The sequence below is a fragment of the Rhipicephalus sanguineus genome, unplaced genomic scaffold, assembly GCF_013339695.2.
Source record: "Rhipicephalus sanguineus isolate Rsan-2018 unplaced genomic scaffold, BIME_Rsan_1.4 Seq585, whole genome shotgun sequence".
In the NCBI taxonomy this organism is placed as follows: Eukaryota; Metazoa; Arthropoda; class Arachnida; order Ixodida; family Ixodidae; genus Rhipicephalus; species Rhipicephalus sanguineus.
This window is the reverse complement of record NW_023615564.1, coordinates 37,571-62,784: the sequence shown is the minus strand read 5'-3', so window position 1 is coordinate 62,784 and position 25,214 is coordinate 37,571. Positions and strand designations below refer to the sequence as shown.

General features: G+C 45.5%; 2 protein-coding genes across 2 annotated transcripts in view; one reads left to right on the top strand and one right to left on the bottom strand.

Annotated features, from left to right (window-relative positions):
- LOC119377853 (patronin) overlaps positions 1-15,759 on the bottom strand; it is a 39,844-nt gene extending 24,085 nt beyond the window's left edge. The window contains exon 1 of the mRNA XM_037647150.2: positions 15,314-15,759. Coding sequence (XP_037503078.1) covers positions 15,314-15,388 — 75 coding nt within the window. The 5' untranslated portion in view covers positions 15,389-15,759. The remainder of the gene's footprint in view (positions 1-15,313) is intronic.
- A 215-nt stretch (positions 15,760-15,974) lies between these two features.
- LOC119377850 (stromal cell-derived factor 2) lies at positions 15,975-21,353 on the top strand. The gene is made up of 6 exons (XM_037647148.2): positions 15,975-16,133; positions 17,083-17,189; positions 17,272-17,354; positions 17,668-17,807; positions 20,476-20,557; positions 21,164-21,353. The coding sequence occupies exons 1-6, from the start codon at positions 16,004-16,006 to the stop codon at positions 21,336-21,338; spliced, it is 717 nt and encodes a 238-aa protein (XP_037503076.1). The 5' UTR covers positions 15,975-16,003; the 3' UTR covers positions 21,339-21,353.
- Positions 21,354-25,214: the final 3,861 nt, after the last annotated feature.

Sequence of the window (25,214 nt, the reverse complement as noted above, 5' to 3'; positions counted from 1 at the left end):
GTTGCATCCGACTAAAGGCTCTAGCAAAATCCGTGACGTCATGTCTAGTTGGTCATGACGTCATAGCTTATATGACTGGAGTTTCGCGGCCATTCTCTGTCTTTCCGAGCGTCTTTTCGTAGTAAGAGTGCTTTTCCTTTCTTTTCTTCCTGTTTTTTTTTAATCGTAGAAGGGTACTGTACAAATGCATTTCGAATTATTTTTCTCTTAGAGTCACTTTAGGACAAGGGGAACCGCGAATTATGATATCTGCACGGGGGGCTACAAAACGTATACACGCAACGCTTTCATTTGGAGCTACAGCTACCGCCGACCTTTCCCAAACACGGATCGCGCCCGCGCATGGTCATCCGCACAAGGTCGCATACACACACGCGTCCGCGTGTGCCCTCGTTCCTGTCGCATTAAACACATCACGGCGCGCGCGGACCAAGCAGGATCTCGAAGTCGCCACGAGGGGGGCTCGGTATCCTCTCTCCTCGGAAGCGACGCCGCACAGGACGGCGCCTGCTGCTGCTGCTGCTGCAGCGCAGGTCGACCCGGAACATAACGCCGCCGTGGTGAAGAACGGACTCGAAGAAAAACGTAGTACCTTCGAGATAAGAGGCTATTCTTGGGAGGCGCCGCGCGAAGAATGCGCCCGTCGACCCTTCCGGGTCTGCGGACAAACTGCGATATTGCGATGCGGCGCGCAAGTCATTAAAGCGGACGCTTGAAAGAGAACCGCCAAGTCAGACTGATGAAGCCAGGGAAAGCACACGGGGGGGGGGGGGGGTGTTATTTGTAGTTTCTTTTTATTGAAGTATATAGTAATTAAGGAAAAATTAATTAAAGTGGACGAAAGAAACAACTAGCCACCGGTGGAGATCTAACCCCACAACCTTTGAAGAGATTGTGGGTCTTCAAAGGTTGTGGGTTCGGTCGCCGCCGGCGGGGAGCATTTTTTTCCTTCCAATTTAATGTTTTACTCTTTATCACATAACTACTACAATTCCGTTAAAAAACTACAAATAACGGCCCCTATATGCGTACCTTGGCTTTATTGCCTATTGGCTTCGTGTGGCTGTGTCTATAACAAAAAGAAAAAGAAACGGGTCTTCATGCATTCTTATTATTTCATTCACTAAATCAGTTTTAGATTGATGACAGATGGAGGTACGTGCCTGTGTACCGGGGTTCTTTCGTGTCCCGTATATGCGCTGTTTTAAAAACTATGTGCACGTATACCAATAAGCCCGCGTAACCACCATTTCAATGGACACGGTCAGCGCTAAAAAATATGGTCATACGTGCTGAAACCAAGTTAATCAAGAAACCCACCGAGTAGCGGACTACGGCTTAATTTGGCCACCTGTGGGTCGTTTAACGTGGGGGTCCTAAATGCAAGGACAAGACAGGTGGTTTTGCCAGCGTCCTCGAGCTAACCAGTGCAACCTCAGCCGCTCAGCAACTACCGTGGCAGGTTGTCAACTCATGTACTTTACGAAACCTTTATATAAACTAAACCTTTCTATACAGACTCCACGAAACCACGCAGCCTTCCCATGCATTATCACATAGCACTTTCCATATACGTCAATGTGATGTCATACATTGTTTTTTTTGTTTCTGTATTATTCTGGCTATTGCATAGCGAAGTGTAATTAAGTTTTTCAAATTTTCTAAAATCACAGTCCGCCTTCCTTGGAACACAATGTAGTATATTTTACACCAAGACACAATAACTACGCCCGAGCTGACGACGTAAAAAGTTCATGACGTCATGGCGAGCTATACTACGAAAACCACGTACACGCGGCACTGTCGTCAGACGTCACTACTTTTTGCGTCATTCCTGGAATGCCAACAAGCCGTTGACTTCACAGTAGCAGTTGCTCATTAATTCAGTAGCGTGACTATAATTATCACCCACCACTGCATTGGATTTTTAGTACATCCTTGATTTACCCTTATACATACGCGCTTTATTTAGGAAATATGAAATCGTTCGCGAATGGCATGCGTCCATCCGGAACTACGAGAATACACGAAGGCACCGTCCGTACACAATCATTCCCATTAATGGAACGAACCAGTTCAGGAATGTCGTTCACAATGTCTTTTTTTCTTCTTCTTCTTCTTCTTCTTAGACTGTGTATACGATGGTGTGCGACTTCTCTTTACTCATTTTTTTCTTCCTTCAATACACTGCGTTTCTTGAACAAAGTAAACACATAAAATGCGCCGGTTGAAAAGCGGCAGGGGTGAATGACCTTTACGTGGAGCGTTCGCGGCGGTCGCAGCAGTTTACACACCTCGCGCCGTGCACGATTCGATTTCGAGAGAGTGAGGAAGAAAGCAAGGACTGCATTTTCGGAAGCCTCTGTCTGGACAACCCGTGTCTGGAGGACGTGTTAGCTCCAGATGAACAAAAAAAAAAAAAAAGGTCTCCTGTTAATGTGAAGCTGGTTATACATGGATGTGCAGCGACACATTCCAAAACACGGCGGAAGCTCATTAAAAGAGACCGGTTGCAATCAGCGGGCTATACAAGACAATATATATATATATATATATATATATATATATATATATATATATATATATATATATATATATATATATATATATATATATAGACACACACACGATAACGTATACACTCAAGAAATGAGAAAGACTTTCTTGCGAGAAGAAATTCTCACTTCGCGGCAAGGATGCGAGATATCTCAGCGTGCTTCTCGACCTTCGTCTTAAACTTACGAGAAACATTTTTTCATATTTTTATGCCTTGCACTCAAAAAAATGCTATCGCAAAAAGCACAGTGCAGCCTATAGCTTACTACAAAAACGGGCTCCCGAAGAACAACTTCGGCGACTTGTCGATGTGCAGTGGCATCAATAAAAATTTTCCGAGTGTGTTTATATGTTCGGTTTCGTACTCTGGTGATCTATACCAAACAATACGACTGCGAGTGATTTAGTTCTTTCCTGGAAAACGAATTTTAAACATCGGCTGCACGTCCCCGAATCATGTCCACGAATGTGCGACTTTTTTTACGGGCCACCCTGCGCTTGAGATGACAGAAACCACACCTCGCTTAGCGCGGCGTCCCTTCAGCACTAATGTAATTGCTGAAATTGCCGCTGTCAAGCTCCGAAGAGCTGACACCACATGTGATGTCGTCAGGTCACATCGACTACTTCGTTTCTTTTTTTTTTTTTTTGGTAGGGGGGGGGGGAGGCATTATAGAAGCACGTGTACGCGTCAGGTTGTGACGAGATCGTCGACATACAACTATGTACAGTCATGAGCAATATGAAAGGTAACACTGAAATTACCTTCAAAAGTGTTCGTAACACTGAAGTTTCAAGCGTTAAGTATACCTCTTGCCTGCCACTACCGCACACTCGTATCTGCACATCACGAGTAAAATTACTGCCTCAGCACAAGATCCTTGTTCCCTTTCATAATGCTCCCGGCTGTACGTCCTCCGGTTTCGACACATAGTTTTTAGGTCATCTAAAATTATTGTTCAGTTTCTATAAGCAAACTGAACCATCCTATCCGTCACAGGACTGTCGATATTATTTGAAAACGGCAAAATGTTGCCATCGTTTTAAAGAGTAGAGAAGCGTACAGCGCACAAAGGGGGTAAGGGAGAAAAGATGCAACCGAAAAACACTTTTCTCGGTTTTTCCTTTCCGCCCCTTGTCCGTTCTCACGCTGTGCACTTTACCATTGAACACCGATTATAGCCCGCAGGGTCCTACCCGGATTAATAATAATTTTACGTCTCTACGGAACCTATACGAAATTCGGTGAAAGCGCCTGCAGGGGCGCACAGCCAACGAGATTTCACGTGCGAAGTCGGAAAGCGAAGTTGAACTAATACAACATATATGGAAAAAAAAAAACTGACAAAGGGTGCGCGTGGTGCTCGTCTCCCCTTTTCACCGCCTCGTTTTTAACGCGCTCTTCAAGTTCAGCTATGTGCGCCGTGATATCCCAATTAAATACCGTATCGCAGTAAAACAGCGCCGGCGAAAACAACAGACCAGATGCCGGCGCTGTTTACTGCGATTATGGACCAACTAACCCAACAGTACATCTTGTCAATACGGTAACAAACTGTCCACGGCATGGGCAAACATGAATTATGGAATATGGCAGCCTAAGCAGTTTCCACAAGGTTTACAGCATTATTTTACTTACAAATGCGAATAAAACACAATGTCTTGCGTAATAAGGAATCGATGCGTACAGCGCAGTGAGCAAAGCTATGGTAAAGCACTAGGACCTGAAAGCGTTTCTAAATTACGTTACAATAACGACAACGCCCCAGTCAAAATAACAGCCGCGCACAAAGCCAGCGTTGCGTGTGTCATAACATGCATGTCCCCTATGTTTATTTCGTTCATTGTTATTGTCCATTCATCATCCGGTACAAGGGGTCGGGGACTCGTCACCGCATTCCCCCAGGCGTCGCGACTGAAGTGGGTCACCGATTCGCTTCTCGAGCAGTAGTTTTTAAGCAGGTTCCCCAGTATAACTTGTCCGCGAATAGTACACATTGTCCTTACGCCTCCACGCGCTGCGAGATTTTATCCTAGAATTGTGTACCTTGTCCTTACACATCCATGACCTGCGAGATTTTGTCCTAGAATCATATATACCTTGTTCTTATGCATTCACGTGCTGCCAGTTATTGTCCTTGAACCGTACGCCTTTTTGTCCTAATTACGCATCCACGCATGCGAGACTTCGTACTAGATTCGTACACCTTGTCCTTAAGGATCCATGCGCTGCGAGCTTGTCCTAGAATCGCTACCTGTCCTTACGCATCCACGCAAGGCGACGTGCACGAGCGCGCGCTGTTCACCGAAATGCAGCTGTTTTCTCCAGAAGCACGTGATTTAGCGCGCTCACCACCGCGGCCACAGCTGAATGCGCTAGATGAGGCAGTTGTGAACAAAAGCCACGTGGGCGCGCCTGGCAACGAACGGCTGTGCACTGCGGGGCGCGATTTTTCGATGTGAGCGCGGGTTTTTGAACAAACGGCGCGAATATTAGCGCCGGTAAATTCCGCAATGCCGCACACCTAAGCTGCCAAGATGACGCAGCTGTCGCGACCACTGCCCCAGTCGTCTATAGTTTCTTCTCTATTATTCGCTCTGCAGTGAACCTGTATCAATATCTGTAGCGTGACAGCTGCGGTAAGAGCGCTAAAAGCATGATATGATTATGATGCACGCCGTAGTGGAGGGCTCCGGAAATTTCGACCATCTGGTGTTCTTTAAAAGAGATTTCTCTTCAATTTAGCTATTCTCATTCATATTTTATGCTTCCATAGATCACTGAAAGACAGGCAATTTGCCAGAGCGTGTTGCACAAGTTATATTGCACGAACGTGTTGCACGCTGAGGGCAAGGAGCTTACCGCATGCGTCACGACTACGCGCAAAAGGTGCTGATGATGCTCGAAAACTTCGCAGGAAAAACGTTCAAAGCCTGGCAAGTGCCTCTTTGCGTTGCATGCTTTCAGTTCCTCCATGTGCAGCTATATAATCATGTCACACACTGACAAGCTGAAGCCCAGTATGGGCAGAGGCACAGCGTGTGTCCCACCTTGGCTCATGGCCTCCAGTGGTCCGTGGGACAGGTGATGTCCCACTCGCTTTTCAGCTAACATTCTTTTATGAGGAATAATAATTGTTTCGGGGGTTCCCACATGTGGTATAATTCGTCTGGGAAAAAAAGTAGAGCAGAAACCATCGCTAGATTTTTCGCGTCTGATAAAGGGTTAACGTGCACCGACATAGCACAGCACACGGGCCTCCACTATTTCGTCTCCATCGAAATGCGATCGCCGGGATCGAACCCGCGACCTTCGGGTCAGCAGCCGAGCATCGTAACCAGTGTATTACTTCGGGAGACAAAGAGCGCTTAAATAGACACAAAAGATAAGCAATTAATAATGTTGAACTAACGCAGCATTAGATTAAGGCAAGCTTCATTGCAGACTCAAAACTTAAGTATGGGCATTACGGAAGCACTGTCGCAATGACCTAGAAATATTTATTTATTTATTCATTCATTCATTTATCATAGTACCCACAGCGCCCATGAGAATTACAGTGTGTGTGTGGGGGGAAGGGGGGGGGGTAGAGGGAGAGAATGCAATGTTTCAATAAAGCCGTGGAAGCTGTATAGGCCATTTGCGTTAGCTCGTGCGGCCGGTACAGCTTAACGTCTATCAACGTATGGGTAGAGCCTAAAAACTATCCAATCTCCGGCATATTACGCGCCAGCACAACGACTTTGAGAAACGTTGCATAGTGGTGCACCCGGAATCGCGTTTGGCCGCATGGAGTTCCTCCATGAACACGCGGCTAAACTTATTACATCGAGCGTTTTATTCTTTTTTTTTCCCCGCCCTTATCGAAATGCGACTGAGAATCGAAACCGCGAGCTCGTACGTGCCAACACAACGCTCACTGACCTATAAAAGCACGTTGGGCATAACGAGAAACACCGAGTCTATTTGGGTTGATAAAACAGTCCTTGAGGACCTATTTTCATTAGTTCCACTGGAACATTTATACTACGCATTGAATAGAATATAAGTGTCGTCGTTAACGAAAACCGCCGTGGTAGCTTGGCGGCTAAGATGTTTAAGTGCAAAGCTCGAGGACGCGGGTTCGATTTCCGTCGACGGTGGCCGCATTTCCACGGGGTCGAAATGCAAAAACACCCGTGCACAAATCATGGCACCCGGTAAAACGGTAAAAATTATTCCAGAGCCGCCCACAACCGCATGCGTCGTAATCATACCGTGGTTTCGGCACGCAAAATGCCAGAAATTATTATAAAAATCATCGTCATCGAAGACGCACCTTCGTGGTAGCAAAGATAACGAAACTACAGGAAATAAATAATAAATTCACATTTGGATTACGTCGCATTCTGAGAGAACAAAGACCAAGTTAAAAACTCGAGTATTAAACGTGAAGCAGCTAACTATCAACAATGAAAGGAATGGAAACAACGGCAAACAACGGCCTTTTCCTCGACGTCATCCTCGACGTCATAAGGCCACCGGTGCTGCGGTGGCCTTATGACGTTGATTCAACAAGTGAAAGCGATTCAACCAGTGAAAGTGTAAGCGCTTCACCTTCCGCGTTAACAATGAACTCTTTGCTTAAAAACAGAATATTCCTCTATTCGATAAGGATCTCGAACCAAACAATCACTACTCGAAAATTCGAATCGAATCGATACTTCATATCGTTAACCGAACAATGTGCGTGTTGGAGCTAGCTGGCAGTCCATGATTTCTCATAAATATGTCTCCAAATAATAGTTGGGAGGTAGTGCTAGTGTCTGTTGGCTTCACGTCGTCCCCTGTTAAAGAAGCTTTTTTTTTTTTCGCTTAGAGGAAATTGTTAACTGAACCCGATTAGAAGTGACACAAAAGCAAGAGTGCCATAACTTTCGTTCCGCTAATAGTAGACGGAAAACACGATACGTTGCGTACAGTACATGGTGCGACGCTCAGTGAGCCAGACCTCAACGATTAAACTGCGGCCACTAGCACTAAAAACTTCACTCAGACAGACATGGTAGGCAGCTGATATATTGCTTGACACTGTTTATGGAAGCAGGGGTTGCGCGTTCTCCTTGGAATAAAACTGAATACGATTCATTTCAACATTGTTTTATACAATGTTGAAATGAATCGCCAGCGGAGACCACCTCACCTAGAGAAAAGTTTGCTTTTTTTTTTTTTTTTTTTCGTTCTACAAACGCCGCTGAGGACATGCCGTTTCTTACAAGAATATGCATATGCTAACGGGCCCAGAAGACCGACGGTTAATGTGGACGGGAGTGGCAACGATGACATCACGCGACTATTTGTCCCACAACGTTTTAGTGCGACATGATGCTTCGATAAGGAGGCACACATCCTTCCCTTCAACAACCGAGCACGCGATTGGCTATCCTCCCTGCCTTTCCCCTTCGTTTATATTTCTCTCTCTCACTACCTGATCCAATCCTCTAACCTCACAAAAGCCGCAGGCCATCATTTCGAAAACGGTAGGCACTTGAAATTTGTCACGAAGTCAAGATGATGGTGCACATGTTTTTGCATCATGACAGATACGTGTACAGTTAAAGGATTTAAACAGTTTGTTCATATAAGCCGACTGTACGTTCCACCTCAGCGCCACATCATTCTGAGTACCGGTGCCTAGATCGCGAATGAAAAAAATAAAAAGAATAAGAAGAAAAATTTGACGCCAATCGACAGAGATAAACGGTCGAGTACCGAGACTGACCAGCTCGTAAGAGGGTTTAGAGTCTGGCATAAGCGAAAACTCTCAGCAAGCATCCATTTGAACGGCGCATCGTAGCATATACGAAATAATAACAATAAACAGTAACAATAACCAAAGAAAACGACACGGAAGGAAAGCAGGATGACAACGACGAGGGAGCGTCGCTTTATCAGGACGTCTCTGACGAAAGCCTAAAGAAATCGAACGCCCACTCACCCTCCGTCTTCGTATATTCCCGTTCGATTCAGCACTTCCTCCGAGATGGTGAAGAGGCGTCGGCGGCCGGAGATAACGCGTGCGAAGTGCGCCAAAGGTGTAGTGTAGTGTGCACCGGAGCGGATCACCGCAGTTAAAAGCAGGCGCAGAAGGAGGAAGGAGCCGTTAATTTATTCCGCAGTCAAAGGGCCGAGTTTTCTTTCTTTGTTTTTTCCCCTCGCTACCTCTTCTGATTCGCTTGGTTCGAACGGACGTTGCACTTTCACTCGCGCTCAAATAAGAACTTTTCAACGGAGAGAAGAGTCACCTCCTCACTGGACTGTTGCACGAGATTACGAAAACTGACGTCGCGGCCGCGGCAGTGCATTTTTGGGGAGTACCCGGATATTAACAACAGACCAGAGAGAATTATGGAGGCGTCCAGGGAGCCTTCCTCGACAGGCGCACGTGTGAAGCTTACTGCAATACGCACTGCTTTCGTGCAGGTGTGAAAAAGGAAGGTGCTTCGAAGAGACACTAAAAATGATTGCTCTCGTATCAGTAAATCATCCAAAGTTCACAGCTGTCAATACTAAAACCACTCTTGCCGCGAGAGGTCGCTTGGTAGGCGGGGGAAACACACAAAACAGAAAAAACAACCCCAGAAAAATATTATGGCAGCGTTGCACTAGTGGTGCCAAGCCTGACGGAAAAGCGGAGCTGGATGGCCTTCCTTATTTCTCTATTTTTTTCTGTCTTTCTTCTATCTCTTTTTATCTTTATTTCTCTTCCCTTTCTCTCTCTCTCGTTCTTTCTTTCTGTCTTGCTCTCTGTTTTTCTATCTCCTTTTTGTGTCTGTTTCTATCTCTTATATGTCTTTATTGCCTTTATTTCTATTTTTCTCTTTCTATCGCTTTCTCTCTCTCTATTTTCTCTTTCTCTCTCTCTCTCTCTTTCACGTGCTCCATTTCGCCGAGCAGAGTTTTCGTTTAACGTGTGGCGTTAAACGAAACGTCCTGTGGTGCGTACCCACCTGTGGAGTTCTGCACGACGGGGCACAAGTTACCGATAGCTTAAACAGTTTCAATGTTGAAATACTAAAGCCTTAGAAAATGCAAGTGACGACGCCTCCTTGAGCTTATACCGCACTAACTTTCCTTGACGTGTGATATATTTTGAAGGTGTCTGCTGGGGTTCTCTGTCGGTAAACATGAAGTGCGCTGTGATCTAAAGGGGGCTATCGAGAGCCAATGTGGCCGAAATTCGAAGAAAAAGAAAAGACCTTGAAATCCGTGACCTTACGCGCTGACATTAAGGTGCTTAAGTTAGGGCGAGAAAGTCAAAATCACGTTCTTTTGCGACAAGAAGAATAACTTTTATTGAGGGAAAGGGAAGGGGTCTAGGAGCTAGATGGGTGGGGTCCTATGTCCAAGGCTCCACTGGCTTGTGCTGCCAGCCGGACATGACAACGTACCTATGATGGCGAAGTTATAACTGCAGTAGAGATCTCAATGATAATGTCACAGTACAAAGCGATTTGGTGATTTGGTGTTGTACGTCAGTGTCTCTTTAAAGATAGGTAACGGCAAACTGCATATACTTACGCAGGTACAACGGACGTCTGAAATTGAGTGAAACAAAAGGTGCACATTTTCATAAGCTGTGTCGATGCTATGCAATCGTCGTTACGTGCTGGGTAATCGTGAATACAACATATATACGTGGCGGCGGTGCATTTACTTGCTCACCCATAGCCAGCTATCTCGTCGATACCGCGCCCTCGTTCCTATCGCAACCAGTGTGAGTCTAGCAAACTCCACTTTCTTTCCCGTCCCCCTTCCCCATCCCAACTAGAGAGGCTTGGGAGGAGTACCTGCTCGGCTGCTCTACCTTGGATGCGCAACGCTCCTTGGTGGCGACCGCCCGGGCAGAGGCCATCTCCAATGGCCGTCCCGTACTAGGGACTGCCACTCAGGCACACAGCAGCTCTCTTGTAAATTTCTTGAATAAAATGTTTACCACCACCACCACCACCACCACCACCAGTCAGGAGCCTCAACGTGGATTCCGAGCATGGTCATCGATATGTGTGTGTGTGTGTGTGTGTGTGTGTGTGTGTGTGTGTGTGTGTGTGTGTGTGTGTGTGTGTGTGTATGTATGTATGTATGTATGTATGTGTGTGTGTGTATGTATGTATGTATGTATGTATGTATGTATGTATGTATGTGTGTATGTATGTATGTATGTATGTATGTATGTATGTATGTATGTATGTATGTATGTATGTATGTATGTATGTATGTAGACACCCGCCGGCTCCATCACGCGCTAACGCGAAACGTTGCTCTGGCGTTCGCAGCTTCGTCCCTTACGTATGAAACGGGTTATCGTATGATCCGTATTTCCTAAACATCGATATTGAAATAAGGCCACTTCAGTTCGCACCACGACGTCGTTTGAAAACTGAAACACAAACAGATAAAAGTGTATTGAAGTAATATTTCCTGATAAAAGGCTATAGCCACACAATACATTCTTTCAGGTACTTTTTTTTTTGCGCTCTAGACAATTGGTGGCGTCAGATGGAAACCTGACACGAAGGGAAGGCACGCGCCGAACACAGAAGCACGCGCTACTGATTGAGAGATGCCAGCTGCGGCTATAAACGCCCCGGCGCTAATACTACCGTAAACGCAGCAATTTTCGCGAGAAATCGACAAAACTACCGGTTCTTCGGTAACGCGGACGTTTCTGCTTTTTGGTACAACATATTGGTGATTTCCAACGTATAAAAACACAATCAAGGGCAGAAATAACGAGATGACAGACCTGTGCCCTCACGCGTTTTCTATCCCTGTGTGTTGCGTTTCAGCAGCAACTTCTTCAGTGACACGCTTTATCAAACTCGCGAATGTGAATAATAAGTAGTAGACAGCTGAATCATTGCACAGATATCGAATGAAAGACAAGGTTGCTGTTTCATATAACAGCGGATAGTCAACAGCGCGGAAACATTATCTGCTGACTGTAGCACGCGAGTAAACATGGCAGTTGAATTCGGTCAGAAATTTTATCGGACATGTTCGTCACACCCATTTATAAAAAGAAAGTGGGCGCAAGAGGCCTACGAAGAGACACGTTTTCAAAAGTCGTTTGACATGGCTCTAAAACAGCGCGTCAACGCCGTCCCTCCTACACTTCGTCGCTTGCAAACGAATGAACGCGCGCCATAACAAGAACGGACAACAAAATAGACACGGAAAGGTGGGAACCGTTATGTGCACGTGCCACGAAAGCTCACGGCGAAGAACGAAACCGAAACCAGCGGATACGGATTGCCAAGTTTCGTCGTAGAAGCCACAAACTAGGGGGGGGGGGGGGCGAAGAAGAAAAGAAAAAAAAAAGAATGAGAGAAGCGAGCTATCAGCCACGCAGTGGCGTCACGATGCCAAAGCGATCGTTTTACGCCTGCGAGAGGACAAGTTCAGGCGCGGGCGCTCCGCCTCAAAATGCTGATGTGGGCGCGAGCGTGTGGGAGTCGTGTGTTGGTGACGAACGAATGCAATGCTGGGCGGTGTCCTATAAGCGCGATATTTCATTTCTGTTTGTTCCTTTTTCTCGGTCTGCAAAAAAAAAAATAAAATAAATAAAGGGGTGAAAGGACAAAAGAATGACCCTACAAAGTCCAGCACAGCTCACTTCCTCCGCCATAGAAAGAACGAGAACCGGAGTGCTTTTGTTCCACCGGATCAGCGAAATATACCGTATTCAGCCGAATATAAGCGGCCCTTCAACCAGTTTTTTTTTACATCCAAGTTGACCAAGGCACACGCATCACCAGAATCTGTTGCAAAGGCACATAGTCAATAAATTGCAACAGCCCTGTTGATTGTACTGTTCTAAGAAAGTTTTGTCTAGCCTAAAAGTGCTATAGAAAAATTATAAATTGCTAGTAACAATTTATAGGACGTGGAGAGCCAGGTGACAACAGTTTCAATGCAGTGGCATGTATTATAATGTTCTAATTCTGCAAACAAGATTGTTCAGGGAGCAGGGAGGTTTGCAGTGATCAGCAGTCGTTGAAAACGGATTGTCGCTGCAGCCAACGTTTCGATATGTGGACGTACTTTCGTCACTCACGTTGGCTCTAGCAACATTCACTGTTACACGATTTCTTATCACTTACTATTGTGGTGTGACATCGTACATGAAATATTCATAATCTCATCCTAGCAACCCACGTCCCCAGTGAAACAACTGGAAACTCTGGGATCTGATATCACTTGACAGTGTTTGTTGTGCACTTCAACTGTTACTAAAATGTTAGCAATGTTAACATACTTCTACCAAACATGACTGTGCCAACATGACAAAACCTTTCCCATTAAAATTATCAGCAACTTAATGAGTGAACATACATTTTTCAATGGCTTCACTTGTTACAGCCATGCGAAATCACGATGACTCATAACCCTTTCATAAAACGTTACCAAATGGGATTTTTAAAGGATGCTTGGAAGATGCAGCAGGCAAAAAATATAATGCTCATCCATACAAGACTATCACATAATATGTAGCTAAGTGTAATGTCTACACACCTAACCCTTTAGCATATCCAGGTACTGCAGATAATATCCAATTCTGTAAACCTTGCAATTCGTATTCAAAGCCTTGGGAGTCCAGGGCTAATCAATAAAAGCAGCTAATGCTTGAATAGATGTGGAACATAGAAACCAAATGATGTGTTCGAGATTGGCAATCCCTCTGGCAACCACAACCTTGTTTCAGGTGCTGTCTGAAAGTGTTTCCAACAAGCTGGTGCCTTCAAGCATGACTAGTCAGCCATATTTTTATGCGTGTTAGTATTGATTTAGTTAACTAGTTGGTCACTTCGATTAGTATGTCCATTTGCACGAAGAGCAGCAATAACAAATACGTATACCGCATGTGTCTCATTATATAGCATTTTTTTACATACAATGGCAGGTCATCGACACTGAGGACGGGTGTAGGGGGAGGTGCTATTTTTACCAGTCTCTTGTTTTCGTTGCAGTTTTCATGATCACAATGTGAAAGTGCTGGTGGCGCGTGAAGGTTAAAGCTGCGCTTTATATATCACAGTGATACAAACTGCACACTTTTAATGCAAATTATAACCAGTCAGTGCTCATGAGGCCAGCAGGAACTGACTGCTTAAGAATTTTAATTATAGTCATAACTATTTAATTAGCGCTACCTCAATGAACACACTGTTGTGAATAGCTATAAGAACGATATGATTTTTATCTATGTAAGTGATAAACGCAACCACGCTACTTTCGGATGTATCAGTGTTGACAGCTGCTGCATGATGACCCCACCTCCCACCCCCTCCCACATACTTCCTCTGATCTTCATTTATTAATTTCTGGACTCTTCGATACCAAAGGTCAAGACAGGTAATAAACTTAATTCATCATAGTCCCATCCAATACTTTTTTAAACGATAATGCTTTCTTAAGCCTGTGTTACAAGTTTTCCAAATGTGAGAAACTACTGACCCTTCAGTACATACGAAAACGTGAAAAAATCCTTTCTGTCAACAGGTGCTGCCAATGAATGGGCGTAGTGACATTATTAGAGATAAGAAAGTTCAGTGTGTGTGTATATATATATATATATATATATATATATATATATATATATATACGCGAGCCAGTGATAACACAAAGCCCTGCATTATCACACTGCGATAAATGCTGTGGTGGTAAAAAAAAAGCACCCACGGGGTGATTAAGTGTGAGGCAAAGTCTGTTTAAAGTGACATTTATCAAGGCTTCGCGATCTACACTCAGTAATGTGCATGAGCAGTGGTTAATCTGGTTAATCCGTGCTGCGCTAACCGCACAGGGCAGGCCGTATTTATGTAACTGCCGTTCGGCAACACTTTATCCTAATGAATAGCGAACACGAAACTTGACGAGCGTAAGCGACTCCACCTAAACTTCGAAACCACTCGAACGTAAAGCAGAATGGCAGGTGAGCACACAACTCAAGCACGCGAAGCATAGATCGTGCGGCCTTCTACACTGAATCAGTAACCCTTACAACGTGAAAAGGTGTTTCACGCTCGTGCAATACAAACGACGCTGCTCGCTAACCCGATTATCTTTCATCGGGGGAAAACGAGACAGCCATCGTCGTAGCGAGGCTTTCAAGCATTTCGGCGGATCGTGCGCTTCCGGTTGAAAAAAGGGGGCCGAATTTTTTTTCTTTCCTTTTTAATTCCCGGGCGCCTGGCTAGACGTGGCCCGGGCGATCGTGTGCTCTGCCGTAGAGCCACGAACTCGAACCGTACCACAGCGCGGTCCGCGACCCTGCTGTTTTCTTCTTTTTACGGTCACACAAACGAACGGCGCCCGCGCTGCAGAGGCGTCGAAGGAATGCCCCGAAAGGGCCACCCACACCCCATCTGCGTGCCGAAGCCCAAAGCCCACCCCATGAAGGAGAATCTCCACGCGATGCACTGGCCAGTTAACGGTTTTTTTCGGGGGCATCGCCGAAATGAGGCCTTAGAGCCGCAGGCTGGCCAAACGAAGGGACCAGTAAATGTCCAAATAAGGACCGCTCCGTTGAATGTAGGCCGCCAGTGACCCGTAGACGGCGTTCACTCGCACGCGCTCGAGAGCGGACTTTTTTTGTCGCACTATCACCACCTGTCAAAAAGCGGACGTAAACTGGCGGACACGCTCGAAATGCTACTACACCGAGCGTTTTTTTTAGCGGCCGGACGCTAGCCCGGCGGCCTGCGACGGTCGTACCTTGGCGAAGTCGTACTCTTCGATCGGCGTAAGCTCCACGCCGTCCAGGTCGTAGTCCTCGTCCATGGTGTCCATAACGGCCCGGCCGGATCGACGGGAGCCGCTGTCGACGACGTGAAGCGGTCCTCACGTGTGCCGTTGACGGGTTGCTGCCGTGGCTGTTGCAAGGCCTAGCATCACTGACTCACGGACCCGTCAGTCGTCGGCACCGCCGTGCTGCTTCGGCGGCATCGCACTTCGCCCGCGGACAGTCCCACACGTTGCTCCATCACCCTCTCCGACAATGTGCGACGGACAGCCGTTCTTACGCGTTTACGGGTGTCGTATCCGACAGTTGTTGCATTCTGAAGGCGGCCAAAATAAAAGTCATAGCCCCCACCAACACCACCAACGACAGCAACTACACCAACAACACGCCCCGAGCCGAGCAGCCAGCACGAACGGGCGAAAGAAAGCTAAACAAGAAAATCAAAACTTAATGACTTCAATGTGGCCAGGCGACTGGCTTGCGGATGGCCAAACATGGACAAAATGAATTTTTGAACTAATCAAAAGTTTAGTTACGTACTAGAAACAAAAGCACACTGATAAATTTTACAGATAGAATAAGAACTGCTGCTAAGCTAAAGTGAACTCGTTCTTGTGATTCATGCTGCTCGTTAGAGATGACGTGTGTTTCGAGTCGACGCGATGGCAACTTGGAGGCGGACGCCGGCTGCTACTGCTAGTTCCGCTGTTTATACAATGCATTCGACGTTTTGGAGCAAAATATCGCTGCTATTTATTACGCTTGTGAATTTAGGAACATTAGTGTGCGCTGGTGAGTGATATGACGTACAGTTTGTGCGTCAAAACATCATTTTCTTTGTGGATAAAGCTGTGTCGGTCGCACTCGCGATGTTTCGTCACTCGATGCTTCAGCACCGAATCTGTATCCGCGTGTTCTGTGCAGGTTGTGTGTGATAGCGAATGCAGACAATTACGGCACCGTGAATGAAATGCCGCAGTGTTTTTAGCGTGCTAAGTCCCATGCACGCTGTTTCAGCAGTACGGATTTGCACGCACAGACTTTCTGTCCTTGCATACTTTGTCTGATGGTGCTGGCGTTTCAAATTTTGATCGGCTTCGCACCTCGCTTAACGCAACGAAGCTCATGCGAACCTTTCAGCTGGTCGCGTTGTTGTGCAGTTGTAAAAGACTCTAAAAGTGTGCACGAACAAGAACCTTTGTGTCCGTGCGCGTTCTCTTTGAGTGACGTAGTCGCCGCGTTATACGTGTCACGTTTGCGAAGTGCGTAGAAAGCGCGCTCATTGATTTTCTGCGACCAATGCATAATAAATGTTCCAAATATCCGTTGCTGTTCTGGAACTAGTGGTTTGTGTTACTTGTACTATTTATGTAAAAACCCTACATAGTGTGTCAGCTGTGAGTACGAGGGCGCGGGTTCGATTCCCTACCATGGAGGCCGCACTTAAATGGGGGGGGCGCAATGCAAAGACGCCCGTGTACTGAGGATTAGGTTCATGTCAAAGAATCCCAGATGGTCAACATTAATCCGGGGTTTCCTTAACTTCGTACCTCGTAATCATATCGTAATATGACCACGTAAAACCCGTAATTTAGTTTAAACTATTCATCTAAAAGCATTTGTACCATAGTGAGATTGGCGTGGCAGCAGCCCTTAGACTTCTAACGCGCTCCTGTAAAAACTAAGTTTTGTTATCATTGTATGTAGCAGAGTAAATCGATCACACTCCCACACTTTGCAGATTTGCAGTATGTGACGTGTGGCTCAGTGCTTAAACTCGAGAACCAGCAGTACCAAGTGCGCCTGCACTCCCACGACATAAAGTATGGCTCTGGCAGCGGTCAGCAGGTAAGGTGTACGCACACTGCAAGCATATGTGGTGTTGTTTGTACGAGGACTAAACACCACTTCTCGTTTGACATTTGCACAGTCCGTCACGGGAACCACGGACAGAGAAGACAACAACAGCCATTGGGTTGTCAAGGGCAAGCGGGAAAAACCCTGCCAGCGTGGGTAAGCATCGCAAATTGTCCGCTGCTTGCTGCTCCTCTCTGACCTCGTGACCTTGTGACAACCTTTGTATGGGTTCTCTGGAAAGTCTCCACCTGTGTTTTGGTCTGGACAACAATTTCAATTATGACATGTCACTATAACAAACCATTGCGAGCCATTGAACATCATCCTGTGTCCCTGGATTTGATTGCTGGTATTGATTGATTGATGTTGCTAGGGGGCACCTCGTGGAAGCTATGCTTGTACTATCGCTTATGTAATCATGTTTGTACAAGACAGATGACCTCTGTGACTAAAGCGTATATTAATGCAGGGATCCCATTCCGTGTGGGTCACCTGTGAGGCTGGAGCACCTGGTCACGCACAAGAACTTGCACAGCCACCACTTTGTGTCACCACTGTCCAACAACCAGGAGATCAGCGCATTCGGGGATGGAGGCGAGGGAGACACTGGTAATGTCACACAATGCTTTTGAAAAAATCATGCCATATCCACGAAGTGAATGATGATGAGTGGGCAAAGCTCCGGAGGTAATCTGGTAAACCATCAATCCCCGTAAATTTTGCTCACTGGATCATCATACAAAGACCTGACACACAAACACAGGGGTCCTCATATATGATGTTAAGCACAGGGGAACGTTTGTTGTCGGCGTTGCCATTTTGCCTTTCGAGGGCGAGAAGCGCATTTACGATCGTTTTCATCCATGGCAGAAAGAGAATGTGTGGTCTGGAACGCGCTTACTTCATGGTCATCAGTGTCATCGTTCGTTATCACGTGTAGTGGGTACATTCTACTATACTGGAACGCGCTTATTCTTCATGTCATCAGTCGCATCGATACGCGCTTATACTTCATGCATCAGCGCCATCGTCACGTTATCACGTAGTGGGTACTTCCACTATACTGGCGCGCTTATACTTCTGGTCATATTGTCATCGTTACACGTGTAGTGGGTACATTCTGGAACGCGCTTATTCTTCTGGTCTCAGTCGTCACGAAGCGCACTAACTTCATGGTCTCATCGTCATCGTTATCACGTTAGTGGGCACTACATTCCAACTGGAACGCGCTTATTCTTCATGACAGTCGTCATCTTTACACATGGAGTGGATACATCCAGCCAGCTTGAGCTTGGAGGTGGCTTTAATTTGGAGGCCAAACACTGATTTCCTCGTGTGGCAGATACGTGCGAGACATGTAACTGGCTCCTATAAACACCACTGTCCTCTTACGAATAAATCTGTTGCATTTAATAACAAAGACAAACTTTATTGGGTGATAGCAGAACAGCTTTAGTTGAAGCTGTCAAGTACGATACAGGACTGGGCAAAACTAGAAATTCTGGGGGATAATTAGACATTTACCTGGTGAGAGCAATGTCATCATTCAACGTGCATTTGAGTGGAGAAATCTGAATTGGAGCTGGAGATATTAATCTGGAAGACACGTTGTGTGGTACCAACCGTGGCACTTTGGAGGCTAAGGTTTCATGCTGCTAAGCTTGAGGACGTGTGTTCAATCACAGGTCATGGTGACCACATTTCGATGGGGGTGAGATGCAAAAATACTTGTGTGCTTAGCTTTAGGTGCACATCCTTAAAGAACCCTAGGTCATCAGAATTCACTTGGAGTGCCCCACCACAATGTGGCTCATGGTAATCATAGTTTCCGTGCATATATATTGTCCAAGAATTTGTTAGGTTCAGCCATTGGCTTCTTCTAGCTACACTGAAAACTTTCACTGTGACCCACAGCAGAACACGGAAGATGCTCACTTCAATATTGGCTGGCATGGGTGTGAACACTCTAAATGAAACTAATCTATTGTCCGCAATGTCCGACCAGAAAGCATCAACGATTGCTACAAGGGCATTTATAGATTTTCTCAAGAGTACAGGATTTGACAATAGACTTTAAGAAGACCACTGTTACGTGGTTATTGTACATACGCTTTACCTCTTCCTGTTCCCATCATCATCTTCATTACTCCTTTTTCCCCTTCCCCTTTTCCCCTGTGCAGAGTAGCAAGCTAAAGTGCTCAAGCTCAGGCCGACCTTTCTGCCTTCTAATAAATTCGCTCTGTCTATATTGTTAGGTTCAGATTTTGCAGTGTGTTTTGTTTTAAAATTTGGAAACTGATGTACGAGAGTTACCACAATACTGATGCTGCATTAGAGAAGAGAGGCATTTAGCTGCTGGTTTATGTACCGTGTGGTATGACGTTTCTTTTTCTTTTCTCAAAGGATCTCTAGGGAATTCAAGACTGCCATGCTTGTTGTCACCTTGCTAGCGTCTTTCACCGTTAATGAAGTATTAATGTGCTGTGTGGACATGCTTGTGCTCTGGAGTTACTTGCCCTGACAGAGAAAAACGATAGCGTTTTGGAAGTTGGTGTCACCACCAAAGTTTTTGAGCCAGCCTGAATATGTTACCGCCAGCACTGCAATGTGCCACTCTGTGTAGGCTTTTGACTGGCGATGCTAAATTGCTGAAATGTGTGTGTATTGACTGAAGTTATCTGTTGCAGAAAATACAGTGTCCTGCTGTGGGTCACAGTGAAAGTTTTCATGTGTAGCTAGCAGAAGCCAGTGGCTGTACAGCGTTATGCGAAAAATGAAATCGAAGCATACAGGAAGGCAGGAATGCAACATCAGAAACGTCATCACAGTAACAGGCTCACATGTGTGTTCACATCGCAAGAAAAGCAGTTACATGTGCATGAGCAGTTACACGAACAGCAGTTACATGTGGTTACGGTACGTTAGAATATAAAAACGATTCTAACTTTGAGCACTTTTTTGATTTACCTGCGCTTTTCAGAGATAACCCAAATGTTATTTGAGTGAGAGGGCTCCAATTATCAACATAACATTGTAATTTATTATCATGGTGCTTATGTGAGATCTGGGAAAGATGGCTTAAAATAGATATGAAGGAAATCAATTAAGATACACTGCAAAATCATGACGTTTTCATTACACATGTTGTATTGAGTAAGATACCTGCATCATGCTTCCACTTCCAAAATTGCAGTTGTCATCAAACCACTAATTAGCACTGTTTCTTGTATATGATGTGCACTCAAATCCAAATCTTATGAGTGTCTTCTCTGTGCAGGTGATAACTGGACTGTAGTGTGCAGCTCAGACTTCTGGGAGAGAGGCTCGCCGGTGCGCTTCAAGCACATTGACACTGATACGTGAGTACCAGCCCTGTAACGCATGCCTGGCATCCCAAGTATTTATGCATGGTCAAAAAACTGACCTGTTGAGGATGTTACAGAGGGCCATATCCATGTTTATGTTCACAAGCATCATGGATGTTCACTGCCTACACACTACACTAAGTGATCTACCGTACCGCTGTCTCATTGGGATAAAGTACTTGGAAAAAGCAGGGACGTAATGACCATGTGAACTGCACAATGCAATTATACATTTAGAAGTGTGTATTGTTCATTTATCTGTTGACTGCAGAAGTGAAATTGATTCGATAAGGAAATTTCTTTGGATCTGTTTGTATGGTCAGTTGACCTGTCTGTGACTGTGAATGTAACATATATTATACCAACACACCTCCCAGAATAAAGATCTGTAGTTGCAAACAACCATTTGCTCTGCCACATCCATTGCACGTCTTTTTTTTTTTTTTTGCTATATAATACTGTATATCTGTAAGTGAATTCCAAATACCCCCTACAAGTAGTGAACACAAAGTGGGAAACGTTTTACAGTACTATATGCACTATAGTATAGATAGATGCATTTGACCTCTTTCAGTTGCATCTGTCCATTCTGTGATGCAGGTGGCTCTGTTCCTCAGGCCAGACGTATGGACGGCCAATAGGAGGCCAAGTGGAAATATGTGGGCTCAGCTACCCGGACAACTCGTGCCAGTGGAAGAGCGTCGAGGGCATCTTCATAAAGCCGACGGATAAGATATCTGCCGGTCGGCTACTCCACGACCACTCGGAGCTGTGATGCCCCCTTCCCTACACTCACAATGCATCGCTCTTCACCACATAGGCTTGCCGTGCTCTCGTCAGTTTGGTCTGCACTAGCTGTGCTTCCGCCTCGGACAGGGCAGTTTGTGTCACTTTGTACTGGCTCCCCAGTCTTCTCATCAGCCACCTGCTCAAGGATTTCAAAAGCGTCTGCACCAAAATATCTTTTCTGTGAGACTGAAGGTTCAGTACAGGGGATGCAAGCTGCAGTGATCCGAGACATTGCACTGGCTGTTTCGGTTGAGCAACCAGAATCCTGGAGTGAGTGCATAAATTCCACTTGGATTTTCAAGTCCAGACTTGCCAATGGAAAATACAGTGCCCTGCGCTGGGTCAGAGTGCAAGTTTTCACATGCAGATGGCAGAAGCCAATGGCTCACACACATACTCAAGGACATCCAGTTGAATTCACATCTCGGTGGCAGAAGGAGAGCAAGTTGATCAACCTCAACTATAGGAAATAGCAAATGTTTCCCAGATCGGTGAATAGAAAACTAACGTCTACTATGGCGCTGGGAGAGAGAGAATGAACTGGTGTACAACACGCAGCCGCAATGAGAGTGGCTAGCTTCTCCGCTCTGCAGTGGATGATCGGCTTGGTCCAGGAGTCCAGCGGCTTTAGCTTCCCTTCTTGCTCGGTAGACCAGTACAAGCTGGTCCATCAGTCGGAGCTGGACACTGTTGCCTCCCATTGCCAAGAATAAGCTTCAAGTGAAACAGCAGGGTTCACCTTTGCATTGGAAATTCAGTTCATTGCGACACCATAAGGGGCAAGCTCAACCAGTGCAATCAACAAACTGACGAGGCCTTCAGTGTTTCTGATTGAGTTCACTGGTGTTCCTGCCAAAGCCGTAAGCGGAAGTGAAATAAAACCTTACGGCTTTGATTTCATGAGTGAGTGAAAGTCCTTACAGAATGCACCGCAGTTTGGTTCCTCGTCTCACTACATCTCCCATCAAAAGAACTGTTCCCTTCATGTCCTTTGTATGGAAGCTGCCATTCATTGTCAAGTCGCTGCTGCACTAGACGGTTGGTGAACAGTTATTCAAGACTTTATTATATTATATAAGTCACAGAACCTTGTATATGAGTCATTGCTGCGACCACACAAGTATGCTGTGATGTTTCGAGATTCACTTTTGTTGCATGTTGTTGCAATGCTGAAAAGATAGCAGCCATTTTGTGTGTTTCGTGTGGTGGTATAGAAGACTATTTCAATGACAACCTGTTTTTTCATGTCTCCTCCGTCTGTCACAGTGATAACACTCGATATGTGCAAATCAATTCCAAGTTTGAGACATACGTTTAATAAAGCATATAAAAATTCAACATTGCAGTGATTTTTGTTTTTAGCTGCATCGCTAAGTATGTCATGTTGCTTGAGATTGATCTCACTGTTGCTGCAATGTACTATAAGTACAACTATGCTGTTACAAGCACTTTTACAGCGAAAGCTGTTATGAGATCATTTCACCGGCCGTTTTTGGCGCCGTAGTTGTCCGCCGCCGCCACCGCCGGTGTCCGTAACCAGTATCGCTCGAAATAAGAAAAAAAAACGAAATAAGAAAAAAATTCCAAGATGGAACGAGGTTCGAACCTGGGCCCTCTGCGTGGGAGCCCAGTATTCAACCTCTGAGCCATGCCGGTGCTTGAAACTGCTTTGCAAAAACGTCCTATACAGGCTTCATGTCGGGAAGGAACCACATGAAGATTTGCAGTATAGCGTGGTAGAAGAGTAAAATAAGCACCATTCGTCGCACAACGCGAATTCTGTAACCAGGCGTCACACAATGCGAATTGCGCAACGAGTAGGTTGTTGAATGCTTCCAACCCATTACAAAGAGCTCTGCCATAATTCTTCGTCATCAGGCACAACATCAACAAAGTGCGCATAATGTCTTACATGCGTTTAGCAGGTACCACGGCTCTCCGTAGAATGACGAAAAATGGCACAGTGCCTGCTGACCTACTTTTCAAAAATTACAATGATTTATAGCGTAGTGGGTTCCTCGCAAGTGCACTTATATTGGTTGCCAAGGAAGCCCATAAGCGCATGATCCATTTCCTCGGGGTCTCAGTAAAATTACAATGATTTATAGCGTAGTGGGTTCCTCGCATGTGCGCTTGTATTGGTTGCCAAGGAAGCCCATAAGGGCATGATCCATTTCCTCGGGGTCTCAGTAAAATTACAATGATTTAGAGCGTAGTGGGTTCCTCTCAAGTGCACTTGTTTGGTTGCCAAGGAAGCCCATAAGCGCATGATCTATTTCCTTGGGGTCTCATTAAAGTTCTTCGCCCCCCCCCCCCCCCCCGTCTCTCTCCCACGTCAACGTATGCTATACAGCATGACGGTAGAGGGAAATAGCGACCGGGCGTCACCCAATGCAAATTACATAAATGGTGGGCCGTTTAAAGCTTCCAACCCATTACAAAGGGCTGAGCCATAATTCTTCATTGTCATCAGTCGTCGCGTCAACAAAGTGCACATAATGCCTTACAGACGTGTAGCTAGTGCCTCGCTTCTCCGCAGAATGACGAATAATGGCTTAGTAGGTGCTTCCCAACTTCACAGAAATTGTGATTTATGGCGTCGTGATTACATTTCTAGTGTACTTCTATTGTAGCCCCAAGAGAGCTAGCTTACAATGGGCTCTAGAAACGCCGCTCTTCCAGCTTTTGCTGTGACTGTGCTGCGGTTTCAGCGCAGGCCTGGCATTTTTTTTTCCAGCTCTGTGACATCAAACTTGGGTATGATTATCATATTGTATGTATTACATTCGTTTCCTTGATAGAAGCTTACTAGAAGAACCTTTCCTCCTCTACAATATTTACAGAAGAGCTGTATATGACTCGAATCGCAGGATTTCTTCGTCTCTGTCGTCATAACAGTTCCGAGAAAACTTAACTAGAATTGATGCTTTGGTAAATTGGTTCATACTAAGGAAAGAAATAAACATAGCAAAACAACTCAATGCAAGGAAATACACACAGATACAGTGCTGCAGATAACTGAAAGAAAACTATTCCACAAACTGAAGCAAAATATGGTGTTCGATGCATGCATTTCCCATGGGAATTGCAAATGCAAGAGGCCCCTCAGTATTCATTTCAATAAGGAAGAACATGAAACAAGTGTTAAACATGACAGATTATGAGGTGCATTCGAACGTGAGACTCTTAGCGTTTGCTGCATGTGTTTCCTGGTAAAGACTGCGGTTGCATAAACTGCAGTTGCGGTTTATGCAGCCAAAGCAGGGAATAACATCGCTACGCTTTGATATGTACACAACATGATAGATGCTAGGGTACATTAGAACAATGCGAAGCATGAAGCATTCACTGCTTGCATTTTCTGGTAAAGATTGCGGTTGTGTAAACTGCAGTTTATGCAACCGAAGCAGGGAATAACGTTGCTACGCTTTCATATCTAAAATAAGAACCTGACGAGCAACCGATTTCATTTGCATTGTGATAGCACAATGGGAAGGCCACGAATAGTTAGTACTTCCGAAGAGCAGCAAGAGCACGATGGTACAGTGCACTGAGAGGTCTTGCTATCGATCATTTCATGTAGTGCAAATAACTCAATCATTTAAAGTTACGTAGGTCATATTGGTCCTATCAGATCTGTCAATAACACTACTTCGATGGCCAACCGCCTTCACAGCGTGGATTAGAGCCCATTTCTTTCACATAGAGCGGGGGTTGGCAACCTGCGGCCATTATGCGGCCCCTGGCACGATGTCAGAACCCCGCTCCCCCCGCCTCCTCGTGTGACTTCCTATCTGAAGGCTGACATGGCAGTTTTGACCTCAAATAGGGTTAGACAGGAACAAACAAACATCACTTCCAG